This window comes from Temnothorax americanus, unplaced genomic scaffold, assembly GCF_048541705.1.
Source record: "Temnothorax americanus isolate GAGA-0224 unplaced genomic scaffold, ASM4854170v1 Scaffold72, whole genome shotgun sequence".
Lineage (NCBI taxonomy): Eukaryota > Metazoa > Arthropoda > Insecta > Hymenoptera > Formicidae > Temnothorax > Temnothorax americanus.
The window spans coordinates 207,757-233,768 of NW_027509795.1; the positions used below are offsets into that span (position 1 = coordinate 207,757).

Genomic DNA, 26,012 nt, shown 5'->3' on the forward strand with positions numbered 1-26,012 from the left:
CACTTCCTCGAGCAACTAAATGTCTCGCGGGCATCGTGTGCCGCCATATGCGAAATGTCTAATCGTGACGTTCCACCGGTTTGCACGGTTACGCCCGGCTATATCGCGAAGATGCATTTCCATTTGCTCGCCCATCATGCAATTCCACGTTAGCAGTGCGAGAGGCGTCGCTTGAGCGATGATCCGTCATTACGCGAAACGGTGAATACGACATAAATTCAAGATATAACTAAAACTAATGAAACTTTGAGGAAACGCAGAAATATTACAAGTTTCTATTCTGTTTAACTGACTAACTTGTGTACAAGATTGTTGAGTAAATTGCTCTATAGATAGTCCAGATTCTCATCGCGACGCGACGCCACATTTAAGATCCGCGTAAATCTCCATCTGATTAGCGAGTGTGAAATACGCGACGAGAGAGCGAGATAAAGCGTCGTCGCTAACTTAATCGCCGCGTAGTAATGTCGACGATCGTCCCCCGGCAGCATTATGAATCCATTTAAGGTTCGTAGGTAACGCGCGCGGTAGGGAAAGCATTATATGTTTCCACGTTTCGCGAGAGCGCATCCTATGCGGCGCACGTTTCATGCATTTTTATCCCATTTCAAGGAGTGCTACGTTACATGCAGGAGATGCACCTACGTTATGTAAACGTTCCTACGTCTCTCTCTCTCCCTCTCTCTCTCTCTCTCTCTCTCACCGTTTCTCGTACTAGATTATTTATTATACTAATTACGGAATTGCGGCCGCCGGGAGTTCTACTTCCCGGGCTAGCTTGACGGCGTGAATAAAATTTACCTCGGAATAAGTTGTACCGCAAACGCGTGGCGTCCTTTACGAGGCGCTCAGGCAAAGTTTATCGAAAGCATTTAACCCAATACTAACACGTACATCGAATTAATTTAACTCGCGCGGCGCGCGATAGCGCACACTTTCTTCTTTGTAATTGGTTTCTCCAGGGGATGGACAAAGAGGATCGTGCACGAGGATCGTAGTTGTCTCTTTCTCTTTCTTAGACGGTAATAGAGCTAGGCGCCGCCGCCGCTGGCTGCCGACTGCCTTTTCGCTTTGATCGCTCCGCCGGAATAGGATTCGGAGCGTCTCGGAATCGATGTGGGAAAGCGGCGGCGACAGTACCGATGACCGCAAGGGTTTCGACTGGAAATTACCAAAAACAACCGTATTTCGACGCCGTCGAGATCTCGAAACGCTCTGCGCGCGCGACTGCAAGAGCTCTGAGCGCGAGTAAAGCGTTTTCCGATCGCGACAATCATTTGCGAGTTCTTTTTTTTTTCTATTTCTATCTATCGTCCCGTTATTTTATGTCAGAAAACGAACAAGCAAGATTCGAGAAAAATGGATTGTTAAAATTAACTTGCACCGCATCACGATTGCGGTGCAAGTTGTGCCTTTATTCGCCGTTTTTACTATAAGCATATAATTTTCATCAGCATTTATTGATCCAGAGCGCGTAATCCTGGCGTGATAGTACAAAAAATATATACAAAAATGTAAATGCTGTCTCTCCCGAGTTCGCATGTATTGCTAGTGTTAATCGCGCCAATATAGTTTTTACACCGAAAATTACATATATTATGCTACAATATTGTTCGATCGAGCACTTTAACAAACGTTGACGAGACGCAATCAGTTATGCTAATTGAATTAATTGTGTACGATAATAGATCTGTTATCCTCCATAAGTAGATAATAGTGTCCATATGTTAATGTAAAATTTTTAGTCAATTTCTACAAATTGTAATAATTAACATACGTATTATATGTCATTGTATCAATCAAACAATAATCATTCTTGTTTTCTTCGAAGATTAATTCTAATAATAACAAAATCATGCTTTTTTAAGATAAACTCTCTTATTATCCTATTACTCTATCGATGAACTCGTATATAATTGTCGATGCTAAGTCAATTGATTTCTTGTTTGAATTGATGACATTGCAGTTTGAAAACTGTTCTCTCTGCGCGGAATCATGCTTAGAAAGCAAAATATCTTTCCTCGCGAAATGGAAAAAGGAATGGAAATAGAATTGGTATATAAGCTTAATCTTACAGGAGAAATGTCTCTCCAGGAATATATTCCTCGTTCTCTCAGTATCCTATCGAATAATAAAACACAACTGAACGGAAATATCAGTCCTAGCTCAGCAACAACAAATAAACTTTTGAAAAATTATTATTTTACAATTTTATATTTTTACCTTTATGCATTTAAATACATAATCCGAAGAGAGAACATGATCAATAAAATCATATTACTAAGTTATTATTAATAACGCTTAATATCGCAATCTCTTATATCAGCATGTAGATAAGTACTGTATTTAGAAAAAATGTGCGAATTACACAAATAATGTGCATATTAATTGATCGTATAGAAAGTAAAATTTCAAAAAGCAACACTATAAACTTTGTATTTATTACTGCTTGTAGCAATTGGTACGTGTTTTTTAAAATTGATAAAAAATTAAATAAAGTATCTATATACAAGCATACTTATTAGTTTGTAGTTTGCTATTTCCCGCATAAACCGCGTACTTCAAATATCTAAAGTTTTTTTTAGATATTCTCCATCGCTTATGGAAAATCGACTATATAGTAGCAAAATAGATTTATAATCGTTGATCGATAGAACACTAAATCACGTCACGAATTAAAACTTTGAAAAATTTGATGAAAAATGACATAAAAAAATTTACCTGAATTATTTATGACTGTCCCAGTTTTTAACCGGCGCTTAATCCTAAAATCAGAGATAGCGTGCATCAATCAAACGCATCGCGTCTATTGGCTATTACGTAAATGCATTGCTAGAATAATGCATGAACCGTGAGCACTTTGCGAATTCTAATCACGATTGTTGTTCATTATGATTCAATGTCAATAAATACTCTTCATTCATACAAACAAGAAATTCTATTATATACGCATCGATCGAACGTCTTTCATAGCGAGATTTTTTTATTGTTTGCAGGTGCAACAGGTTTGAAAGATCTGACGATAAACGTACCGACCATGGTGAGATCAGGCGATACCGTAACATTGTCATGCCATTACGATCTGGAAGGCTTACCTTTGTACTCTATACAATGGCTTTTTAATGATAACGAATTTTATCACTTCAACCCCGACCGCAAACCACCCTACGCCACTTACAAAGTGTCTGACATACAAGTCAATGTAAGTAATTTATGTAGTGTCTATGTATATTTATTATATATAAAATACAGTAATATTAAGTGAGTCCTGGATTCGATAAAATTCGCACAATTTATTTTCGCGGTGCACGTTCAGTTTCACTACCTTACCCTCTTTCAGCGCACAAGGGTGACTCCGTTTTTCGCGCTCGTTATAATTTGACTTTCACATAACAAAAAAGGACATAGATAATAGATATCTGACTCGGCAATTATACATGTAAACGGCTGGCATACGTTTGGCCAACATTGGTTTAAAATCAAATATCGTACATTTATGAACAAATACAAATATGTGAAAATTCTCCATTATTTAGAGAAAGTCGAGTTATGGCACAATAGATTTGCAATCGCTGATTGATAGAACAAAAAATTTGTCTGAATTATTTATGGTTGAATAACATTTTTAAGAGTATAAAATTCGCCAAAAGTTTCAATTATTTAATTATGAAAAAATAAAATGTTTCAGTAATTTCTTTCATCTTTTGTAAAGAGCAATAATCCTCAGTTCCCACATTCTTTCTGCAATTATAGATTTAATTATGTGTAAAAAAATCCCTGGGACTTTTGTGTCTAAAGAGTTTTCAAAAACATTTCTGTATTACAAAAAATATATAAAAATTTAAATATTATCTTTAAGGTTTCAAACAGTTATTTCTATACTTACATAAGGCCGGAACTGTTGCAATTTTTTTTTTAAGTGTTAAAACGTCAGGAGAAAACTGTAAAATACGAAAAAAATTGACTGTGTCTTAAAAGACCCACGGTGTCCGCGTAGTGTTAAAATATGAATAAAGTTTGCATATAATCAAATTGTGAAAAAATATTTGAAATAATCAGTAGCTAAGAAAAGTAATAAAATGATTCTGAGACGTCCCGCATATTTCAGTGCCCCTCTTAAAGTAATAACCGAATCACCGACCAGGTTTATCTTTATTACAACTTCTCAATTACAACTTGATAAAGAACTTATCCCTTTAATAATACTTTCGTGAAAGTTTATACTAGGTATACTAATCTCGGTAATACCATGAAGTTCACATTACACATGGAGTTTAATCAAAATCAGTTTTCAATCCATGAAAAAAATCCTATACGCCGTATAATACTTAAATAAATAAGATTAAAGTTTCAAGTTTCGAAATTAACAATTTCATGTTGTTATATTGAATTTAATCATCGACATTCAAGTTTCAGCAAAACGACTTGCGTAACTTAAATAACACAAAGAAACTTGAAGTTTGATTGATTAATATCTTAAATCGCAACGTTTTGTATTCTCGCTGTATGACGTGTATCATAAATTGTATTCCTCCGAAGGATGCGCATATCGATGCGCTGCGTTAGATCCATTTATCAAACGAGCTCTCTCTCTCTTTTGAAGAGTCGTCGAGAGATAAGAACTAAAGCCGGCCCGATTTTTGCGCTCGCGAGTAAACGACGAGCTATCTTTTTGCGACTCGCGCCCCGATCCGACCGTAATCTATTTTTCTACGGAAAACACAGCCTGTAAGTAGATTCGATAAGAGAGAAGATCTGGTCGCGGCGCTCTCTCGCCGAAGGCGAAACTTCTTGCCTGCTCCCTGGACAACTGATCTTCCTTTCCTCCTCCCCCCCTCCCCAACCGCCCTTTCTAATCTCCCATGCATCGGGGGTGCCTCCATTTTTCCGCCGGTATAGCCACGACGAAGGCAAAAGTTTCCTCCTCGCGGGTGCCGGGTGGAGGAATAGAATCGATAGACTGATTTATGGCATGTACTACGACCGCGACACGGTTTGAACCTGGGTCAAGCGAGTTCCGTGTTTTACGGACGTCGATTCAACGTCGCGACGCGTCGCCGCAATCGCGTCGCGAATCTGCCCCCTCCCCCTTTTCGCTCGTCCTTCCCGCTTTCGCGTCCCTTTTTCTCGCGTCCTCTTAAGGTGCGACTCTCCTTAAATTTTCCGACGCTCGAGAAAATGGAATCTCTCTTTCCGCAACAAAGAGCACTCGGCGCGAAAGCAATATCCTGTAGGTTTGTATAACGTTCTCGCGCGCGCGTCGAAGAAAAATATTAGAGATTAATCCTAGATGCATGTTTCTATTGAGTATATATGAGAAACGCGGAGAGTTTCTGGCATTGCAATGTATTCACGTACATTTTACATTAATTTAATAAATATGCGATGGCTTAAATCTAATCTATATGTAGCGATTAAGAATTCTAATGTATAGCTTGACGAACTATTCTAGATTTATTGAAACTAGTGATTATTAGTAGTTTCAATATTATTAACCTTCTGTTTTTTACTTTAACTTCAAATTTTCGTATATATTTTTCACGTAAAATTAACAGAGTTTAAAAAGTTTAATTTTAGTCGACACTCGAGAGATAAATATGTGACAGAAAATCTCAATATATCTATATTTAAGAAAAAGATAACAACTCTTTTAACCAATCATTCGCTGATATCCGCTCTCTTCCTATAAATTTTACAGTTTGCAATATGATTTAGCTAATAAATATCTTACAATTAGATATGAAACACCGCACGCGCAAGGAAGACGTATATAACCGCGGTATAGCGTGTACATTTAATAGCGTCCAGCGCTGTGTGGCTTCCTTTTTGCTTTCTGTCCCGTAGCCCTTTGTTCGACGACTCAAAGGAAGTCCTGCAGGAAAATACTCGCGTGGGATCGGGGTGACGTGCTTCACTGATAATTAGGGCAAAGAGGTAATCGTGCAGACCGCAAATGTGGGCCAGAAGTTTAGAGGGAAAAAAAGCATCACGTAGAGAAGGAATGTGAAAGATGATAAAGAATGTGAAAGATGATGAGGGATAAAAAGGACAGGCGGGAGAAAACGTGATCGGACAATCGGTAAAACATTGCAGAGAGCGAGGAGCATAATGTATGGAAGTGTAAATGAATTATTGAGGGTGAGAAAAACAGAGGAAGACAAGATGGTAGGGAGAGAGAGAAAGAAAGAGAGAGAGAGAGAGAGAGAGAGAGAGAGAGAGAGAGAGAGAGGCGATCAAGGAACAGGCAAGAGGCAACGTGGAAATAGCGGTGGAAAAACGAGGTGGAATTCGCTTGAAAAGTGTCAGGTGACTTCTGGAATCGTAAATATTTCTAAGCGTGAGACAAGGGTGATGAGAGGAGGAAAATGATATGGGAAAAAAAACTTATCGAGAGAAGCTGTGACAAAGTGACGCTGACGTTACAGATACAGGGACTTTCATCTGAAGACGATTCTTCATTCAAGTGGGACAGCAAGGATTCAATTTTTCCAACTGTCTGGAACTTTGTATTTGTAGTCTTATTTTACAAGATTCTCACTTTGCGCGCCTCGCAATACGCTTGAGAAAGTGACACCGGAACATGATTTTCGCATCTCTAATCCCCATTACATCAACAGTGTCATTTCGGAAAGATCCGACCCGAATGCGGGATGGTTAGTAACATTAAACTGTCGGCAATTCCCCACATGATGCATAACTTCTAGAACAATTTAACGAATGAACATTAATTCGGGGAATGACTGCTCGGTGAATTACGGCGGGACACACGTATAGGAGTATATATAAGAGTAGAGCAAGTCGCACAAGATTTAAGCTCGGCTCGAGCTGGAGAGACAGGATAGGAAGCCAGGCTGGAAATTTTCATGAGCGTATAAAGCATCCTGAGTCAGATAGAACAGCAAGTATATCCGCGTAATCTTTACACGGAGAATTTACAACGATCAATGCCGGCAAATAGCCGATAGTGGACTCGGAAGGCATCTTCGCGGTCATTCGCTTCCGATGTCGCGGCAGTTACAATGAGATCACTATCCGCTTTACCGCGATCGTGTAGTAGCCATATCGGTGAACTCGTCTTTTTATAGGACCGCACTTAACAATACTCCGCCTGTCGATTATCGTCGCGTTATCGCCAAGCTAAACTCGACGGAGAAATTCTTCGGCTTCGTACGAACGTTCGATAGTACGTGCATGAGATGCGATCACCGCTCTCTCGTGTGCGCGCCCGAAGATTTAGGATAATAATTTTTTACTATTCGATTAAGTTTCTATCGTCTATCCCGATTGGCTCGTATATCTCCAACCGGGTATTTTCAGTCGATATAAGAATAGGCGATATTTGTTCCACGTGAGTCATGGTCCGTAAGAATTGTAACGGTATTGAGCTATTGTTACTGCGATGTAATCGATGAATCGAGAGAGAATAGCTCGCTTGTACCCTCGTAGTTTTTTAACAAATACAAAGAATAAAATCTCGAATATTGCTGCCGCGGGCTTTTAAAGAAAAAAAAAGTATCAAACATATATAGTTGAGTATAATTCTACTTGAGTACAAGCGATATTTGCGAAAGCATTTTGTCGTAGCATTAGAAATGTTTATTTTCCGATCTATATATAAATGATGCAAATTAATTTATTGACGTGAAAAATTTATTCATTACTGATTATTTAAAATCTATTAATGTTATCAAATATACATATATATATATATATTAAGATGTTTCTCTTCAAATTCAGATTTGATATTTGAAAATAAAATTAATATCCGATATGAACAATATCGAAATCTTTATGTTGCCATTCATATTTAAATCGGTACAGATTTTTTAACATATACGTTATGTTATGTACATGCATGTATGTAACGCTCGTGTGACTTCATTTAATCAAGAATGTAGAATGCGGACTGAAAAATGGGATGCATGTTCACACTTTTCATAAAGGAGCAGGTAACACGTGTCTGCCGCAGTTTCCGCCCCGGCAGATCCGAATACTCGCAACCCTTTTCAATGTTATTTTTCATCGAGCATCTCGTCCATGCCGATGCCAGAAGCGGAAGAAACGATGAAAAAGACCTGTCCCCTCATCCGATATAGTTTGTAAAGGAGGCGGAGACGCTCGCCGCGATGAATATAAATGCCTGCGAAGAGGAAGAGAGCGGTGTCGCAAAAAGAAACGAGCACGGACGGATCGTAGGATCCAGATTTAAACGTGAAAAGGCTCGGATGTAAAATCGATCAGCGGTACAAAATGCAGAGCAATATCGGCGATGCTTAATACCAGGAGGATTTGACGCGGATATCGAATGAGAAAGAGATACGGGCGCTAGATTAATCCTCGCAAATTTGAAATTTTTTTAGAGAAAACGAAATTTCTTTGTAATAAGACGTCAATTTATTTATCGCTGATAATAATACGAGAGAGAAAAATATTCCACAAAATTCAATTATAAGTACAAATAATTAAATTAAAGTTGCAACTTATTACAATATATGTTTCTATTATTTTGCTCATCAATATATGTCCCTCTATTGTATCTTCTAAATCATTATTTGTTTTTAAGCTATTGCAAAGTTATGCTTTACTTTAATTTTATTTTTGTTCAAAACTTGCTAAGCATGGCTTTATTTCAGTGCCAACTTTTTATATAAAATTTTAACGCTTTCAGAAAAAATTTCACGTTGCGAAGTTCTCGTGGTAAATATGCATGTTTTCTCGGCATGTATTCGGAAAGTAGCATATGAAGGCTGCGTTCGGGGAGACGCTATTAGCGCTGACAACGTCATTCTGTCTCTGTTACTTACTGAAAGTTGAACAAGGACAGAGCACGCTCATAGCGCTAAAAGCGCGCTCCCCGAACCCAACCGAAGTCAAAGCACGCTGCCAAGTTACTTCTGACGTAGACGCTATATATATACACGTGTTTTTCGAATCAGTGATATGTCACCGATATTGGAAGACAAGAAACTTTCGTCTTTTGTTCTCCGACACTTAAAGCCTGATCTACAATGTGTTCTTTGCTTTCTGTTTTCTGCTCTTACCTCTTTGCGGACTATCTCGTATTTCGCAATTCCGCCGCGTAATGCGATGTTTTTTGTTCTCTGTCGCCGAAGATAAAAATTGACGAACTTCAGAAGAGACAAGAAACATCACGTTACGCGACGGAATTGCGAAATACGAAATAGTCGCAAAGAGGTAAGAGCAGAAAACAGGAAGCAAAGAACACATTGTAGATCAGGCTTAAGAGATAGCTAACAATAAGACGTGATGCTTTCACCAAAGATGTTTCAATAAAAAATTCTTTTCCGTGCTGTAATCTATATCTCGCATCGTCAGATCCCTCCCCCAGCTCCTTCAAACGTCTGTAAAAGCATTCCGAGAGGAATGTCGTTTTGAAAGGAATCTTCGCGAACGGCGTTACTCTTCAGTGACAGTTTCACCGGGATCCGCGCTTTTAGCGAAGTTACCCGAATGCACGATCAATACTTATTACCGTCTTCCTTCTCCTATCCGAACCGGTGGACGCGACGGGATAACTAAGTGCAAGCACGACTGATAACCAATTCCACGAAAATTTACTTTTCCGTCGTCTTGCTATTTTGTAATAGCGACAACCTTATCGCGAGGCAGAATAAAAGAACGTTAACTAACCTGGAGGCGGTGAACCATTCGTAATGAATATTCCTCGCGTCTTATTCACTGCTTTCTCCCAACTCGGGAAGATCGCTGAGCATGAAGTTTAATTGGAGCAACATTGGAAAATGTTAAATGTAGACGTTCGCTAAAGTTCTGTATGAATTCTTACGAGATCACGCGAAAATAATTTCATGTCGGCAAATTTTATCTGCATAAGAATACCTCCCGCGTGATAGAAGGTTGGAAAATTGCGGTTGTCCGCGGGAGCGTCCCTAACTATATTGACGCGAATCTCTATCGTGGAAAATGTCGAAACTTTTCGTTGTGCGCGGCGTAACGGCGCCGCTAAAAATCAGACTGCGGAAGGATGAGACGGATCGTGATCGTGGAGTGGAAGATCAAAATGGCGAAGACGGAGAACGGGGCATAGGTGGAGTACGGTACATCAAGCTTCGCGTTTTACAGGTCTCCAAATCGAACTCGCACGACGTAACCTTGGTGGACGTGTCCAGGGAGCTTACCGGGATGTACAAGTGCGAGGTGTCCGCAGGCAGCCCTTCCTACCACACGCTGATCGAAAGGGCCAAGATGGAAGTAGTCGGTAAGTACGTGCGCGTGTCGACCGTTGAAAATGTCTTTTTTTTTAACTTTTTGCCGTAGTAGTCGAAGATAAATCGCTTGTTCCTGGGTTGTCTGAAATATACACGCGTTTTCTCCGTTTATCTCGGTACTCGATTTCGAAGTGATACATTTCGTAAGCAACATAGGGATCAACGATTGACTGTAAGACAAGATTTACGAATCGCAAAATCGATGTGCTTTATGACGCTCCAATAAGATACATGTCGCCCATTTCTAACAGACAAACATCTATGCTTCTTTTTCCGCTATATTCTTGTAAAATTCTCTTTAAATTTTTATTTTATTTAAAATATAATATACACATATATAGTTGCTATATTTTTTGAAGCTTTATATAGAACACGATCGATTAAGTCTAGATGAAAAAATAAAATTCTCAGCAAGTTAATATCTCTAAAGTACGTGCGATAAGAAAGTTATGATAGGGTATAGAGTAATCAGAGGGTTAATAGCGATCAAATTATTATGGACATAATTACGGTATAAATATTTTATCGTAATTTCCTTAAGAATTCGAAATTCTGAAAGAGAATATATTATTATTCGTAAGCTATTACACCCAGCTGTCTCTGGCGCGAGGGAAAATCTCGTATATCAAATAAGCACATACAGCTTCTGTAGGGATATCACGACGTGACGTAGATTACAAATTATTAAACAAAATGCGCGCAGCAGCGGTGTCGGGGCCCGGGGGACACGTTGGAAACACTAGCCCTAGTCGTCAGTACCAAGCATGACGGGGGTCGTTGTTCAAGTGTTTCCGGTACGCTCTATGTGACGCCCCCGGCGCCGTTGGCGTGTCGCCAGATGTCGAGTTAGTGCCGTGGCAGCAGTCGCATGTGCTAAACGACATAATTATTATGCCTTAGACGCCCCAAAAACGGATCCTGCGATTCGTACCGAGAAGGAGCGCATAGCAATGGGCGAGACGCTACAGGCGAACTGCACCTCAGGCAAATCCCGGCCCGCCCCCGAGGTTACGTGGAAGCTCAACGGAGAACTCGTGAGTATCGCCTCCTCGCCATCTTATATATGTATACGTCTCGACGTAGTCGTATAGCTACGTGACCTTACTGGATGATTAGAGTTGCGCGGGCGGCGAAAGGCCCGAGGATCGCGCCTATATTCCATTCTGTTTCACCCCCATCCCCCATTCCATTAGACGTCAATCCCGCCGTTCCTCTATCGCTCACTCGAGGGCTTCTCTCCTCGAATACCGCACCGATATCGAGATTACGATTCGCGGGATTCAAACAAAAGAATCGCGACGCGTTTGACGCAGCGCTTCTATATAGCAAATTTGATAGCGCGTAACATGATTTCGCATGCAAATTGATCAATTAGCAGAATTAGCTTGTGGGAAGAAATAACCAACCTAGATAAGGAAAGGAAGTTATTATATAGAAAATCTTTAAAAATGTAGCCATAAAATTGCAAAATTAAATGGTGCAACTGTCATACTAGAGGTAGCTTTGCGTAAAAAAATACCCTGTTACGGATGGCGAGCGAGAGAAATTTTGATAGAAAAATGGAGAAACGGAATTTTGCAGCTTCGGCATGTTTCCGTTCTATAAAAAACCATCGAAGTATGTTATTCGTATTTCATATAAACTTTGATATCCCCAGTTTACCGTCATAATTTAATATCGAAGTTTAATAAAGGATAAACTGTAGTTGCTGTCACTTTGAAACATTCTGTGCACGTTCGCATAGCCGACAGGATTGTCAATAAACTAAATCCATGAATGGAATTTTATTTCAAGATTATTAATTTGTATCGACGTTAATTAAGATGACGTGAGACGTGATCAATCGTTTTGCCAGTAAATTATTTCCCGATGTGCACGCATTCTCTTATGAATAACAATTATTAACTGTTTTGTCTAAAAATAATATAAGTCAAAATTTGAAAAAAAATTAATTAAAGCTTATTTCTTCTACGGATTTTTATTTTTTTTTTTTAAATTCAATACCAAAAAGTGGACCTATATATATCACTTTCAAAAGAAACACTAGCTTATGTACAGATTCTATATATTAAGCTCTGCATATAATAAGTTCTGTGAAAATTAATTTTTACTGTGAAAACAAAGTATTTGTTCAATCAAATATTTTTACTTTTGCAACAGTACGCTGTATAAAGCGTGCAAAATTAATTCGCAGAAATTAGAATTTCACGCTGCAACACGTCTGATTTTCGTCGTCGCTTTTTAACGGCCGTGCGAGCGAATTATTATTTAAATGTTCTGATATTTTGAATATATTTTGCATACCCACGTGTAAATATCTTTTGTACTTCACGTAAAATGGTGTTTAACTTGTCACATACATTTTTTCTATCACCGTGATATTTCCGATAAATTTTTCATGATGCTTGGACGAAAAGCTCCACGCATAATTTCTCGCGCAAAATACTTACGTTCAATTGAATCACCCTCATAACAAAACACGCGCGTACATTCGTCATTGGTCAAATTATTGCTAAGATAGATTTGAGATCGGGCTCGCTCTCTGTATCGCTATATTCGTTATTCGTATATTTTTATGTAAAAAACATTCATTTGCGCGAGTTTTGTTTGATTTTGTTGAAATTCTCGCGGATATCCAAGAATCTCGGTATATGAGCTGTTTATTGTAGCACAAAACTCGACATAATGGAAATATTAATTAAAATAAAAGTTCCATAACACACGCGTATGTGCACGTAGTATATGTTTGTATGGTACTTTTGTATTTTATAACAGCTTATTGGTGAGCTTTGCATGGCTACTTTGAACTAACGCAAACGAGATACGTGCGTGTTATACGATCGCGTGATTAACTATAAAGACGTGCCCGGGCCTTTCGTTCCATAAAGTAGATAAATCTCGAGGAACCTTCAAGTGGAAAAGCTTCGTACGCTAGTAATCTGTAGAGCTCTCCTGTTGAGTGCAACGTCAGACGAGCTACGATCGCGTTGGAGAAACAAAAAAAAAACAAAAAATGGGAGAGAGAGAGAGAGAGAGAGAGAGAGAGAGAGAGAGAAAAGTGAAAGACAAGCGGTGAAAGGATTAAGTGTATAGTTGCTCATCTGTATTTCTGCAATCATCGAGTGCCCCATGTATCGATCGACGAAGTTTTGCCCTTATAACGTCCCAATTAAATGTTTTAAGTGTACCCGTCTCTCTCTTTCTCTATTTTTCTCCTTCTCTCTCACTCCTCTCCTTCTCGCGCTCTCTTTCTTTTAAAATTGTATTCCGTTGAATTTTTCCCGAGATCAGCATTATAACTGCGTTAACAAGTTATGCCGTTACGTACTTTCATTCGCAGTATTTTATGGACCTGCTGCTTTATGACTTAATTTAGTTTCAATCGCATTGACATAACGGGAAAGTTCCACATTTAAGAAAACAGACTCGACATTTGTGCTCTATATATATGTACAGTGCCTAAATATATATATATATTATATATAAACTATATCTAGAGTAAAATAGAAAAAGAAAAAACCAATATCGCGGGCTTTTATCTTGCGACGAGCGGATCCATTGCTTTCGCAGAAAATATACCATTGATTTAAATAACCGGGGCACGAGAGGCGCGATATTTTCCACTGAATATTCGTTTTCAGAGGCCGGGCGCTTTGTTTTTGAACGAGCAGATTTATGCCGTCCTTTGACACTTTTCATTCTGACGATTGAAACGGCGTAACTCACTTTCGGCCGGTGAAACTGGGAAAACGTCAGCACGGCAAAACGGCGCGGTGCAGCGATTTAACGGAATAATTTAGTTGATTTAACGAAAACCGCGAAATAACAATTTATTTGCATACCCAGGCATCCGTACCCTTTAACCATTGCGAATGTATCCGAACGAATCTTGCTGGATTTGATTTCTACCGCCTCGGATTGGGATTTCACATCGCCTCTCGCTCAGAAAGATAACGTTTCATATCTTCGTGATGGGTGAAAATATTGCGAACGTACGCGTTGTATTAAGAAATTAATATGATTTGTTAATAATTGAATGATCCAGCCACGTATATATGAATAATAAAAGGTCTTCAAATTTTTTATTGATAGCTCTCTTTATTTAATACATTTCTCGTAATATATATATACATGCATATTTTGTGCAATGAAATATCTATCTACATATTTCTACATGTGTGTATATAATGATTTATATTTAACTTGTATGAATAAATTTTTGATTTTGTAATAAATTATACTATCTAAAGTATCTAATAACTTAATTCTTTACAAAACATAATATTTTACATTAAAACTAATACAAAATAATTGTATCATAAAATCATATTGTAAAAATTAAAAATATTGTTGTTGCATATATATATATATAAACAATAATTCTTTTAAATAATTTAAAACGGCCAATTTTCGAGCATTTACACACACAAGATGTTAAAATTATTAAATATAATAAAAAGTTTTTTAAATTATTTAGCTTCTGCTTAGTTGAGCGAGATTATTTTGTTTATTTAATAATTATTTTACAAATATATATAAAGTATTTTTAATTTTGTGAATTGTGCTATCGCATTTAGTTTGCTCATTATATATATATATAATTTACTTCTTTATTGTGGTAAATCAAAAAATAAATAGAGAAATGTTTTTATGTGATCTTAATGTAATAGAGTAAAGATTGGTGCTAATCCATATTATAAATATAATTTAATTTGCAACAAAAATTATAATAAAAATTGATATTAAACATTATGATATTAGAAATAAAATATTAGCAGGATATTAGTGTTCAAGAAATTCCGAACTTAGCTCGTTAATAACGAACAAGTGCTAGCAATTTTAAATAGACGTTTGGAAGAGCGCGTGAAAATTGAATCACTTGACTTTTGAAATAAAACGAGGCGGAGTAAGCAACGACCGCGTTTGGACGAGCGTAAGTGAAAATTCACATTTCCGGCGGCGAGCGGAACAATGGCTCCACCTTGGTGAAAGCATTCCGGCCGAAAGTGCACAAGGGTCGTCGTTTCGCCCCTCTCTATTTTCGGTTTTCGCCCTCCCGTCACACCCATGACGTGTGTCACCCAGCTTACTTTCCTTGATTCTAAGCACTATTGTTGACAACTTCCTCCGTAGTCGTCGCCTAACGGGGCACTTTTCCCCTATTGCGGCCACACTTTTCGTTTGATTCACCCGCGATTCAATTATTCGGCAATATTTAATCGCCCCTCTATTTTGCCCGCACGTAACACGTATTAATGTTATAATCAATAAATTTATTAATGTTGTACATTGATGTATATTAATGAGATAATTTTCAAACCATAATTTTCATTTGATTATATATTTTATTAAATCTGATTTGTCATAGTGTTTAATTATCTCAATCTGACTTTTTCCTATTAAAAAAATATTGGCAAATAATAAATAAAATTAACATTGTAAAATTTTATAACGAAAATATCATGAATGTATAATTTACTCTGCAAAATTGTATTATCTAATTTATTTTGTATATAATCTGATTTATTTATTGATATAATAACATTCCGAGACAATTTTATTGAAATGAAATATTTCATGCGTTAATAAATCACTGCGTTTATGAATTTCAATGAACACGATGTCTCCAGAAAACAATTAGGAATTAAAAATACCGTGAAGCGCAGTGCTAATTCGGGAACGCCCGTGAGACGTCAGACGAAGATAATTAAACGACTCTTACGTCGATAAAAGAAAAGAAATTAGAGGACCAAGATAAGAGGCGGGGATCTTCCTTTTCCTGAGAATTTTGTTCGAAACTTGTCCATTTAGAAAACGTAGAAAACTCTTATCGAAGCGAACGATTCCATGTAATGTAGAAAAACCGATTAGTGAGTTAGAAAATCGTTTTCATTGATTGACCACCTGCTTGTCCTTCTTTTTTATCTTTTTTTAGTCTCTCTCTTTCTCTCTCTCTTTCTCTCTCTCTTTTTCTCTCATGTGAGTACGTACATAACTAGCACATACATTTGTCCGCGTAGCAGGTATATAAGTATGCGCTTGATCCGTTGCCAAGAAAACTCTACCTCGGTTCCACCTATCTCAAATCAAGTTTTCGCTCATATTTTCTCGCCGCCAATATTTCCGCCTTGCTTCCCGCGTTCCACCGGAAAGCTTTGCCCCGGCATATGAAACATCCACCAATATTTCGGGGCAAATAATCCCTAGTCGCACAGCACGTGCATTCTCGTAAATTCGAGACTCGAATATGCAATTTTCGGACTTTCACTACGTTTTCTATGCGCCTGATTTCCATTTCGAACTGTTGCGTAATAAATTATACAGTGAATATATACATGCACGCGTGCGAGCGCACTTATACACACGCACGCACACACACGCACGCACACATACACACAAAAAATTCATAATGTTAAATAATAATAAAAATTACCCAAATGAAATATAGAGGGTATAATTTAATTTAGTTGTGCAACACATTTCGTAGTGAAATAAACTTATACACGGAGAAAATTTTATATTAAATTTTACTATAATGCTGTCGCACCAACTGCGGACCATCAAGACGCCCAAGTTTATATGCTATAGTCTTATAGTAAAATTACTATGTCCATTTAGTGCTACGATCATAGCATTATTATAGCATTGAATGCTATGATCGTAGTATTAAATGCTATGAACATAGTAATTTTACTATAAAACTATAGCATTTAAACTTGGGCGTCTTGATGGTCCGCAGTTGGTGCGGCAGCATAGTAAAATTTAATATAAAATTTTCTCCGTGTAGTTTTGCAAATTTTGGATTTATATAAATTGATAAATAGTTTTGTTTTTCAACATTTCCCACATCGCATAAATTATGACGATCTGTACAATAAACTGTATATTTTAAATCATGCATCATGCGTATATAATCGCGTAAATTTAGTTACTTACACGCAATATTAGATTCCATCCGCATACGCTCCCAGACATGGAGACAAATATACTAGCTTTATTGTGGAACACAAGATCTACAGTACAGCGTAGGAATGTATATGCTATATGTGGAAAATGTACGCGCACGGCAAGCAGAGAATATTACGTTTACAAGGACAATGAGGCAGGCGAAAGCAAGCCGGAACCGAAACTCTATAGCGCTAAACAATGTGTCAATCAATCCCTCACATTAGGGACATCTATATATGCAAATAACATCATCGAAATCCGTTTTCGACGATATGAAGATCGCAACGTAGGTGAAGTAGGTAATGCACTTTAGACTCGGAGGTTACACGTACGCGGAAGAAATTCCACCGGCATGGCACTCTCGTGACGTATAAAAAGAGAAAGAAAAAAAGAAGGTGCGAGAGAAAATGGCATCTGTGATGGCATCAGCTTCATGCTTTATGCTTTATGGATGTAGCCTGTATCCGCACGTGACACTGTATGCCCGCGGACATGATGTATGTCCTTGTTTGTTCTACAAATGATAACGTCGCCTTCGGAGTTCTCAGGGTGTTCTTGTTCTCTCGTAACACAGCGGACGATCGAAGACAAATTCGTTTTTCTTCTCGGCCATATATTCTTCTTGAAAGTATATAGTCCCTCGGTCGTATATAAAATAAGATCCCTTTTATGTGTATTTATTACAGATCATACAACGCATTATATATTTTTGCTGCGATGCGACTGACATTGACGCGTACATTAATAACTCGAAAACGGCAAAAATGATACTTTCACCAAAAAATTTTTAAGCTGTACAACTCTTTATTATTTTGGCCATGTGTAAAAGATAATCGTTCATTAATCACCTATCGCGCGCATTTCCATTTTGTAATATTGTTTCTTTTAATATAATGTTCTATAACTAGATTTTAAATGCTATTTGAATTTTAAATTTGAAGATACGAATTCAAATTATTCGTATCCAGACAATCGAAATCTGCTATTCTTATTCCCGATAAAAAAACACGTATACAATAAACAGACAAGTGTTTTTAGTAAATTGATGAACCGTAAAAATATTTTGAAATGCTAACAGATCGCCCTTCTCTGCGATGCATCTAGAGAGGTTGTGTGTATATGTAAAAAGTAAAAATATACAATTCTGGAGAAAAGCCGTGTGTCGACGCTAACTTTATAGTCCATGAAATTTTATAGTACACGTATCACATAGAATCACGTTACTGTAGCTAAACTCGATACGCATCTCTCCACGTTTGTTCCTCGGAGTAATAACGCTGGGCGACCTCCCGACTTCATTGCGCACTTCCTTTTTCCATTTTACTCTCGTTCACGAAGACAAAAGACGCAGCCACGTTAAATGAGTGAGACAAAAGACAAAGCTGCATTAAGGGTAACATAACCGCGTGATATCCTTAGCAGGCGGCAATAATAATTATTCCCTTTGTGGAACGCGATAGTAAATGCGGAAGATATTTCGATACCCGCGCGGTTACAAATAGAATAAATGATGAAAGGACTTTCCATAAGCACTAAACGCGATCTATTAATTATTTGAGATTATAGCTCGGACGGTTATATAGCTCGGTTAAATTATGTACGAGAACGAAGTATACTTTTCGAATTGTGCACTTATTCCAAGAAGATTTGTGCCATATTAAAAGATAAAAGTTTTACGGTACAATAAATTTTCTATCATTGAAAGCTTTTATGTAATTCAATAAAAAAGATTCAAATATACAATTAAGTTGAAAAGAATAAATAAAGATTAAAATTACAAAATGTGATATAATTGTCATTAAATGCGCCACTAAAAATATCTTGAGAAAATCTAGTATATAAGCATTAATTCATACCGCTTAATTGTTGTTTCAGATCGAGAGTAATGGGCTATACTTGATACGGAATTACAGTGTCTCTCATGAAAACGAGAAACGATCTACGGTCTCGAGGATCGAGTTTAAAGTGATAAACAGTATGTTTCGCAAAGGATACTTACATCTGCGCTGCACGGCTTCCATTTCAGACGTTTATCGAAAATCGGCGGACATCGAAATCTCTGAGGACACGCCGCGTATCGCATCCATCACCGGCGAATCACCACCGTACGGTCATCGTAAGTATAATATTCATCGACTTCGCTGTGCCACTCTATTCTGATCTTGTCATCTTTAAGAATCACCTTTAATCGTTGAGGAAAAATAATATGTCTCTCTTTCTAATATAGAAAACTAATTCTATGGTTTTTTGAATATTTTTACTAGCTAGTCACATGTCCATGATAATAATAAAATCATATCTATAAATTTTATCAAGAAGAAAACAGGACTTAATTTTAATTAACCAATACTGTGTCGAGTTTTGAGATATCAGGCAATTATTTTTTTCTTTTTTTTGCAATATGCTAATAACTTATTCCGAAACTCCTGATTTTTGTATTACAATCTTGTTATTTCGGTTTAGCGACGTGATAAATACGTCATGCCTTAGGAAACTATGAACACTGGACAAATTGTAGACGGTTTTTTTTCTTTTCTCTGTGTATCTTTCTAGAAAGTTTTCGAGATACTCAGCGATCGCGAGCGAATAAATTATAGCTATCGTCAAACTTATAACAAACACGTAAGTTTGACTTAGATACGTTATAGGCGTGTTTCTGTGAAAACTGATGTTTTTCAAGAGAGAAACTTAGGAGCATCGATAAACAGAAAGTCCGTCACAGTATAGGGAGAATATTTTCTGAGTCATATATCGGCGCTTACTCATGACATCGAATCAATGCAGCATCGTGATAGTAATACGATCATGCCATCTCCGACGGCGGGAAACCATGGAACTGGAGCGAACATTAGTTATTCGATATATCTGCCGCGATTGTGGCGCGTGATCGTGAAGCGTGCTTATACGCGAGTCGCGCGCGATATTATTGAACTGAACAAAGTTCATTGATCAAGCCAAATGGAACGACGAGCGAGTAGGCGTAAATATTCTTTCTGTGTGCGAGTAACGCAGTGGCAAATCGACCGAGTCACGCACTCACAAAGTTAACGAGGCACAAAGTCTGCTGCCGTGCTTTTTCATCCTTTGTCTAACAATACAAAGGTTTCTATCAAATGCAAAATTACTGAATCACAAGAAGACGAGAAATGCATTCGAGAGACGAGAAACGAGAAGTGTATTCGATTGTGACGTATAATAGCGACTCACAAATACGCGCTGATATTGCAAGTTCAGCTCTGTGTATCGTTTTGATTTGCAAGCATTTTATAAAACATATTATGCAATCTCCCTACCCATCGTAGCTCTCTCATGGCGAATATTTAATCTCGAATAGTCGTATGCCAGTTTCGCGAGATACGATTGCGCGGACAACAAAACGCTGCGGCTCTTGGAGCGAACGTGTTTCTCGAGGCAAGTGTAATAAAGCTAACAGCAACAATAACATTTATGGTTCCGCGACCCCCCATGAATGTATCGGGCCGTGTGCAATCTTTTACGTGAATCACATCGCCCAACGACAGTTATGTGCTCTTCGCAGCCGTATCGAGCCGAAGTCACCGAGGAACCGTACGTAGGGGCTTTACGATTGTGTTCCAGCTGAAAAAGCATAGCCGTTATCCAGTTACAGAAAATGGTCTCGCATCCGTCTTCCCGATCGCGTCACTCCGCGCGCGCGACGCGCCTGTCACTTCGATTTAATGCGTGTCTTATTTCCAACCCCCGTCGCGCATGCAGCCGCACGTAAACGCCATTGCTAAAGCAAATTCGTTCCCCTTCGAGTAGCGCGCGGCAGGGATGACTCACAGTGATATCTCTCGTAAACGTATGGGTCAGCGAGCCCCTGCACGCCTTTATGTAATAAACCAATCAATAATATGAAAGTCGCGTCAGATAGTTAAACTACAAATTCTTTTCGCGCACAATTTCACAGAATTATATTGAATCTCGCTGTTAAAACTGATTTATTATACAAGGTACGTTGCACCTTGCGATTTTCAATCGCGTCTAAGGACACCTCCGGAAAAGTGTCATGACGACGTTAGGAAGTTGTGAGGATGCGCTTTTCTGCCGGCAGAGATTTATTACTTAAGGTTGATAAAGAACTGCACTATTTTTCTAAAGATTTTTAAATTGCCGAGCGGTTTATAAATAGAGAGGATTACAGCGGGACGGTAGCGGGCCGTGTTATACACACCATATTTCCTCCACGCACACAAAGCTTCAAAACTTTCTGAAGATCCCCTCGCCGCAAAACCATTAATCAATTATGGGGTGAGAGGGGATGGAGGGGGTAAGGCCGAGTTACCAAGTTATTTGATTGACACCATAAAGATCGTTAATAGCAAGAGTGCCATCGTATCAGCGCGAGTGGCGTACACATTTATCACAATGTCGGTAACAGCAATTTACACAAACACACAGGTACACGGCGGAGATATTCCCCCGTTTGCGTGTAATTCAAAACGATGATTAAACTGCGCCTCATTACAAGAGGTAACAAAATGTAATTGAAATCGCTTGTTGGCCGATATCGATCGCGCCTGTCAGCGCCTATTTATCCGTATAACAGACGAGAGCCATTCTTCGCAGAGCCATTTTTATGTAAAATATATCCAAGAGTGTGTTTGAGTATTAATTAAAACTCCGACGCGCGCAAATGAAATATCTCGGTGGTGGCGCGGCGCGGCGCGGCGCATCGCGTTTTATCGCGTGATAATATCTCCCCCCCCCCGCGCGTGACGAATATTAAAATAATAAAATAAGAACGACACAACCCCGATTACGACTCAGGATTATTTCCGTGGTGTAAAGATCTCCGCGCCGCGGAGAGACCAGCTATTTCTCTCGCCTCTGAAATTGTCTCGGCTCACTTAGGTCCTGTCCTCCTCCGCCTCCATTGCAGCGCTATTAATCAATGAGGAATTCAGCAATTAACGCTCCGGTTTTATTAACGTGTCACCGAAGCTCGCACATCGCACACGTGGCGTATGTAACAGGAAATATTTATGAAAACACTTTAAAATATCAGTTTGTATTTATTTTATCCATATATATGGTTCCGACGTACCGCGTTTATGTAAGAAGTATAAAAAATCGACGAACATAGCAATGTTGGCGCAAAACGATTACGTAATAACGTAAAAGAACAACGTCGAGAACAATACAACGTAAAGTTGCAAAGACCAAATACACCTAAAAGTTTCACACCGTCAGAGTTAGAAGTAAGATTTATCTCCCCTCCCCCTGCTACCCCTCCCAAAGGAGCTATTAAATAAATTTATGTCGATATCCTAAATCCCAGAGAAATCGGTCGTTGCTGGTAAATTCAATCCGTACCGGAGGGCACACTCTCGTCTCGTCGCTAATCGTAGATCAACTCGACGAATTCGGATCGAAACCTTCGTCCTGAATACACACACCGGAGGGAGGAAAAATCTCTCTTGGAAGCCTGTGTAAGTCGCGACGAGGGCGAATCGTTTACGAGCGACCGGATGGTTCCTTCGGGAAGCGGCGGTTCTCGGTAATGCGCTCTTTCGCGGAGAAGCGAATGAGGAACTCGCGTTTACGATTTACGTCGTTATACGATTACAGGAGAGATTTCACGGGCTGGAGTCGCCCGACAATATCCGTACGGAGGAGGCGCGATAAAACTGCAAGCCGCGGGCTATATATCGCTCTCCCCGAGATCGGGGATTTCATCTACGCCGACGGCGTCAGTGCCTACTTTCGGTCGTCGATACCATTACTTCGCACTAAAAGAAGCGTAAACGTGGCATTATAGGACTAGGGCGAGTGTGCTCCCGCACCATTCGTTTATACTCCGTGCGCAATATACGCGTTGCGACGTCCTCTGTATACCTCTTTTATACCATCACTATGCGCGACGCCGCGCTGACGTCGCTCCCTTTTGGCAGAACAAGATAAAATCCACTAAAATCCCACATTCTCGAGTCTTGACGCTTTCCTCTCCCCAGAATCGAACATTGGACCGCAAAATATAGAGATCAGACTGTCTCAAGACGAACTTCGTTCGAGTTCCTTTACTAAACAAATATGATATGTTACAAATATCGAATTAACTATCAAAATATATCTGTTATACTATGTGATGTGTCAAGAACAAGATTTCAGATAAGCTTTTTAAAACGCGATTATGAGCACGGTATTAAGTTTGTCATGAGCTGTCTATCATTGTATGATATTATTCTATAAGTATTTATTTTCGATATACAACACCATGGCCAAAGCACGGAACATTTTTATTAATAAATTACAGCATGGACAATAAATTGTCTAAATAGAGAAAACATCTTCGGTCCGAATTTTAAGTAGCCTAATAATAATATTTTTGTATAAATTTTGTATTTATACACGTATTTAGCAAATTGCGCGCCGATTATTTGTCGAACTTGAAACGCAATTTCTCGTTGGAACAGTAAATCCACATACTTAAATTGATTAATCGACTAAAAAATAAATATTCTCTTCATACATTAATTTCTTGTGTCACAAACAATTTTAAGTAAAAAATTGGTTACGCATAGAGTCATAAATAATTTTAGATAACGAGTGATGCATAGAATTACAATTTTACCTTTGTTGTGCACACGGGGTCGAATAGACCCCAGCGTATTTTCAAACGCGTTTTTCTATTTTAAATATTAAATCTATAAATATATTAAAAATTAAATTTTTTATGCATTTTTTAGTAAAAAAAAGTCTACTTTTCGGTTTCTTTAGATAACATATCATTTATAATTCTTTTATGTTGCAAGATATTAATGAAACCAATTAGACCTTATTTTGGAAGCTTTGAACAATAGCCAGCAATTTTGTTTGAGTCAAAATAACGAATTGTACGTCTGTAATAAACAATGAAGTGACTGGGGTATAATATACTCCCTGTGCACAATACGTAATTTTGAAGAGGTGTGCACAACAAAGGTTAAAAAATAAAGAATTGCTGGTGCGTAAAATCTTTCTGTAAAGATAGGATTTTATAAGGATTGTAATTTTAAGAATATAAAACTTTGCGATCTTTTTAATATTAAATTTTTAATTAATGATAATATTTAATTATTGATTAACTATTGCTTTACGTATTTAAAAAATTGACTGTATCTTTTGAGAAATATGTGTAACTAATAATTATAGGCTTATTACAATTTCTAAACACGTTCCCTACTTTTAGCCAAGATATATCACAAATAATCCGAGATGCGTTGGCGAGTGTATTTGCTCGACTGTAGTACAGATGGACTCGCATCTCCGAGTTCGAAATAGTTGCTGTGTTGTCACTGTTCGGCCGTGAAGATACGAGCAAATATAACAGAAATTGTACGCGACGGCATGTACGTTCTTGAATTATTTATAAAGCAACTACAAAATATCAAAGAGAATGAACAAGAAACTTTCAACTATTATAAACAGAGAAATGAATTGAGAGAATAAATTAACATATTAAATACTTAGCAGCAAAGTACATCTCTTAAAAAAATGTAAAGAGTTATCTTAAATATAGAGAGAAAAACTGTCATATAATTTAAAATTACAAAAATTTGAGTATTACATTTTTTAAATTAAATTATATTATTTTTTCTAAATCTTTCTGTTTTTATATATATATATATATATATATATATATATAAAATTTTAATTATCACAAAATAATTTTTTATTAAATAAAAATTCCAAGAACCCCAAATGATGTTTTTAGTTATTGAGTTAAAAAATTACAAAATAGATCCTAATACACGTCTAAATATCAAAACGTAGATGAAACTTTTATAAATATAAGTTAATTGATAAATCAAACCGTGAATCAATACGATTGAATAATTTTAAAATAGAGGTACGAGAAAGGGGTGACTTGTACGCGAATAAAAGAAAAGAATATATTCAAAGCGATAATAATTCATAAATCATAGTGAGTTTCCAGTCGAGTCGGAGCAATCGCATATATCCGTAGTTCCTTTTTTCCGATGAATTTGCATATCCGGTTGCGCTGCCGGCTCACGAAAATTTGCATGGCCGGCTGTGCAGCCAGGTAATGGAATTGGTATGGCAGTATATAATCCGCATTAAGATCGACCGTCTGCTCAACCCGAAAATCAAACGGTCTACCCTCTACGATCGATACCGATAATAACGTACACGCGGTATGACAATATGGTGAGGGCCAGAAGATTAGAAATTCCATCGCATCCATATTCGCTCAAGCAGAACCCATTAGACATAGCGCGAGTATATGAGAAACAGAACTTTTGTAAATAAAAACATCTTGGAATCTCCGAAACGGATGAAAGAACGACACACGCGGTAAAATAAGGAGATCCGGGGGGGGGGTGCGCGCTTTCTATATTGCAAACATTGTGGTTAACGAGATCTTTGTCGTCACGCATATAATAACCGATCCTCGTCGAATATTTCGTTTAATATTCCAGAAATCCCTTCACCCTGTGAAAGAATCGGAGGAAGAACTTGATTGCATAATCAAAAAGGGTTGTGGAAATTCCAAGCGAACGATATAAACAACGAGCGGATTAGAAATTCCGCTGTATCCATGTCCAATCATTTCCTTGAAAGCAAAATGCCATGCCAGCGGATAGTCGTTAATATTCATCTCCGGCTGCCGGCGCTCTTTAGATTCGTTCTGTCCTCAGAATTGGAAAGGAATCGCAGCTCGATACGTCTCCGGTAAGAAGACAGCCCCGCGCCTTTTTTTCGTCTCCGTGCTCCGAGTACCCGCCCTCGTCCTTTTCCTACAAGAAATCGGCTCGCCTCCACCCCGCATTGGCAGGATATACGTTTCACATT

At 38.1% G+C, this 26,012-nt stretch overlaps 1 protein-coding gene across 2 annotated transcripts in view; it reads left to right on the forward strand.

Moving 5' to 3' along the window:
* The window catches only part of LOC143906518 (cell adhesion molecule 2), a 102,770-nt gene that overhangs the window by 64,706 nt on the left and 12,052 nt on the right, over positions 1-26,012 (forward strand). For both annotated transcript variants that reach the window (XM_077422654.1, XM_077422655.1), the window contains exons 2-5: positions 2,997-3,202; positions 10,102-10,237; positions 11,148-11,281; positions 19,071-19,311. In XM_077422654.1, the coding sequence (XP_077278780.1) occupies positions 2,997-3,202; positions 10,102-10,237; positions 11,148-11,281; positions 19,071-19,311 (717 nt within the window). The remainder of the gene's footprint in view (positions 1-2,996; positions 3,203-10,101; positions 10,238-11,147; positions 11,282-19,070; positions 19,312-26,012) is intronic.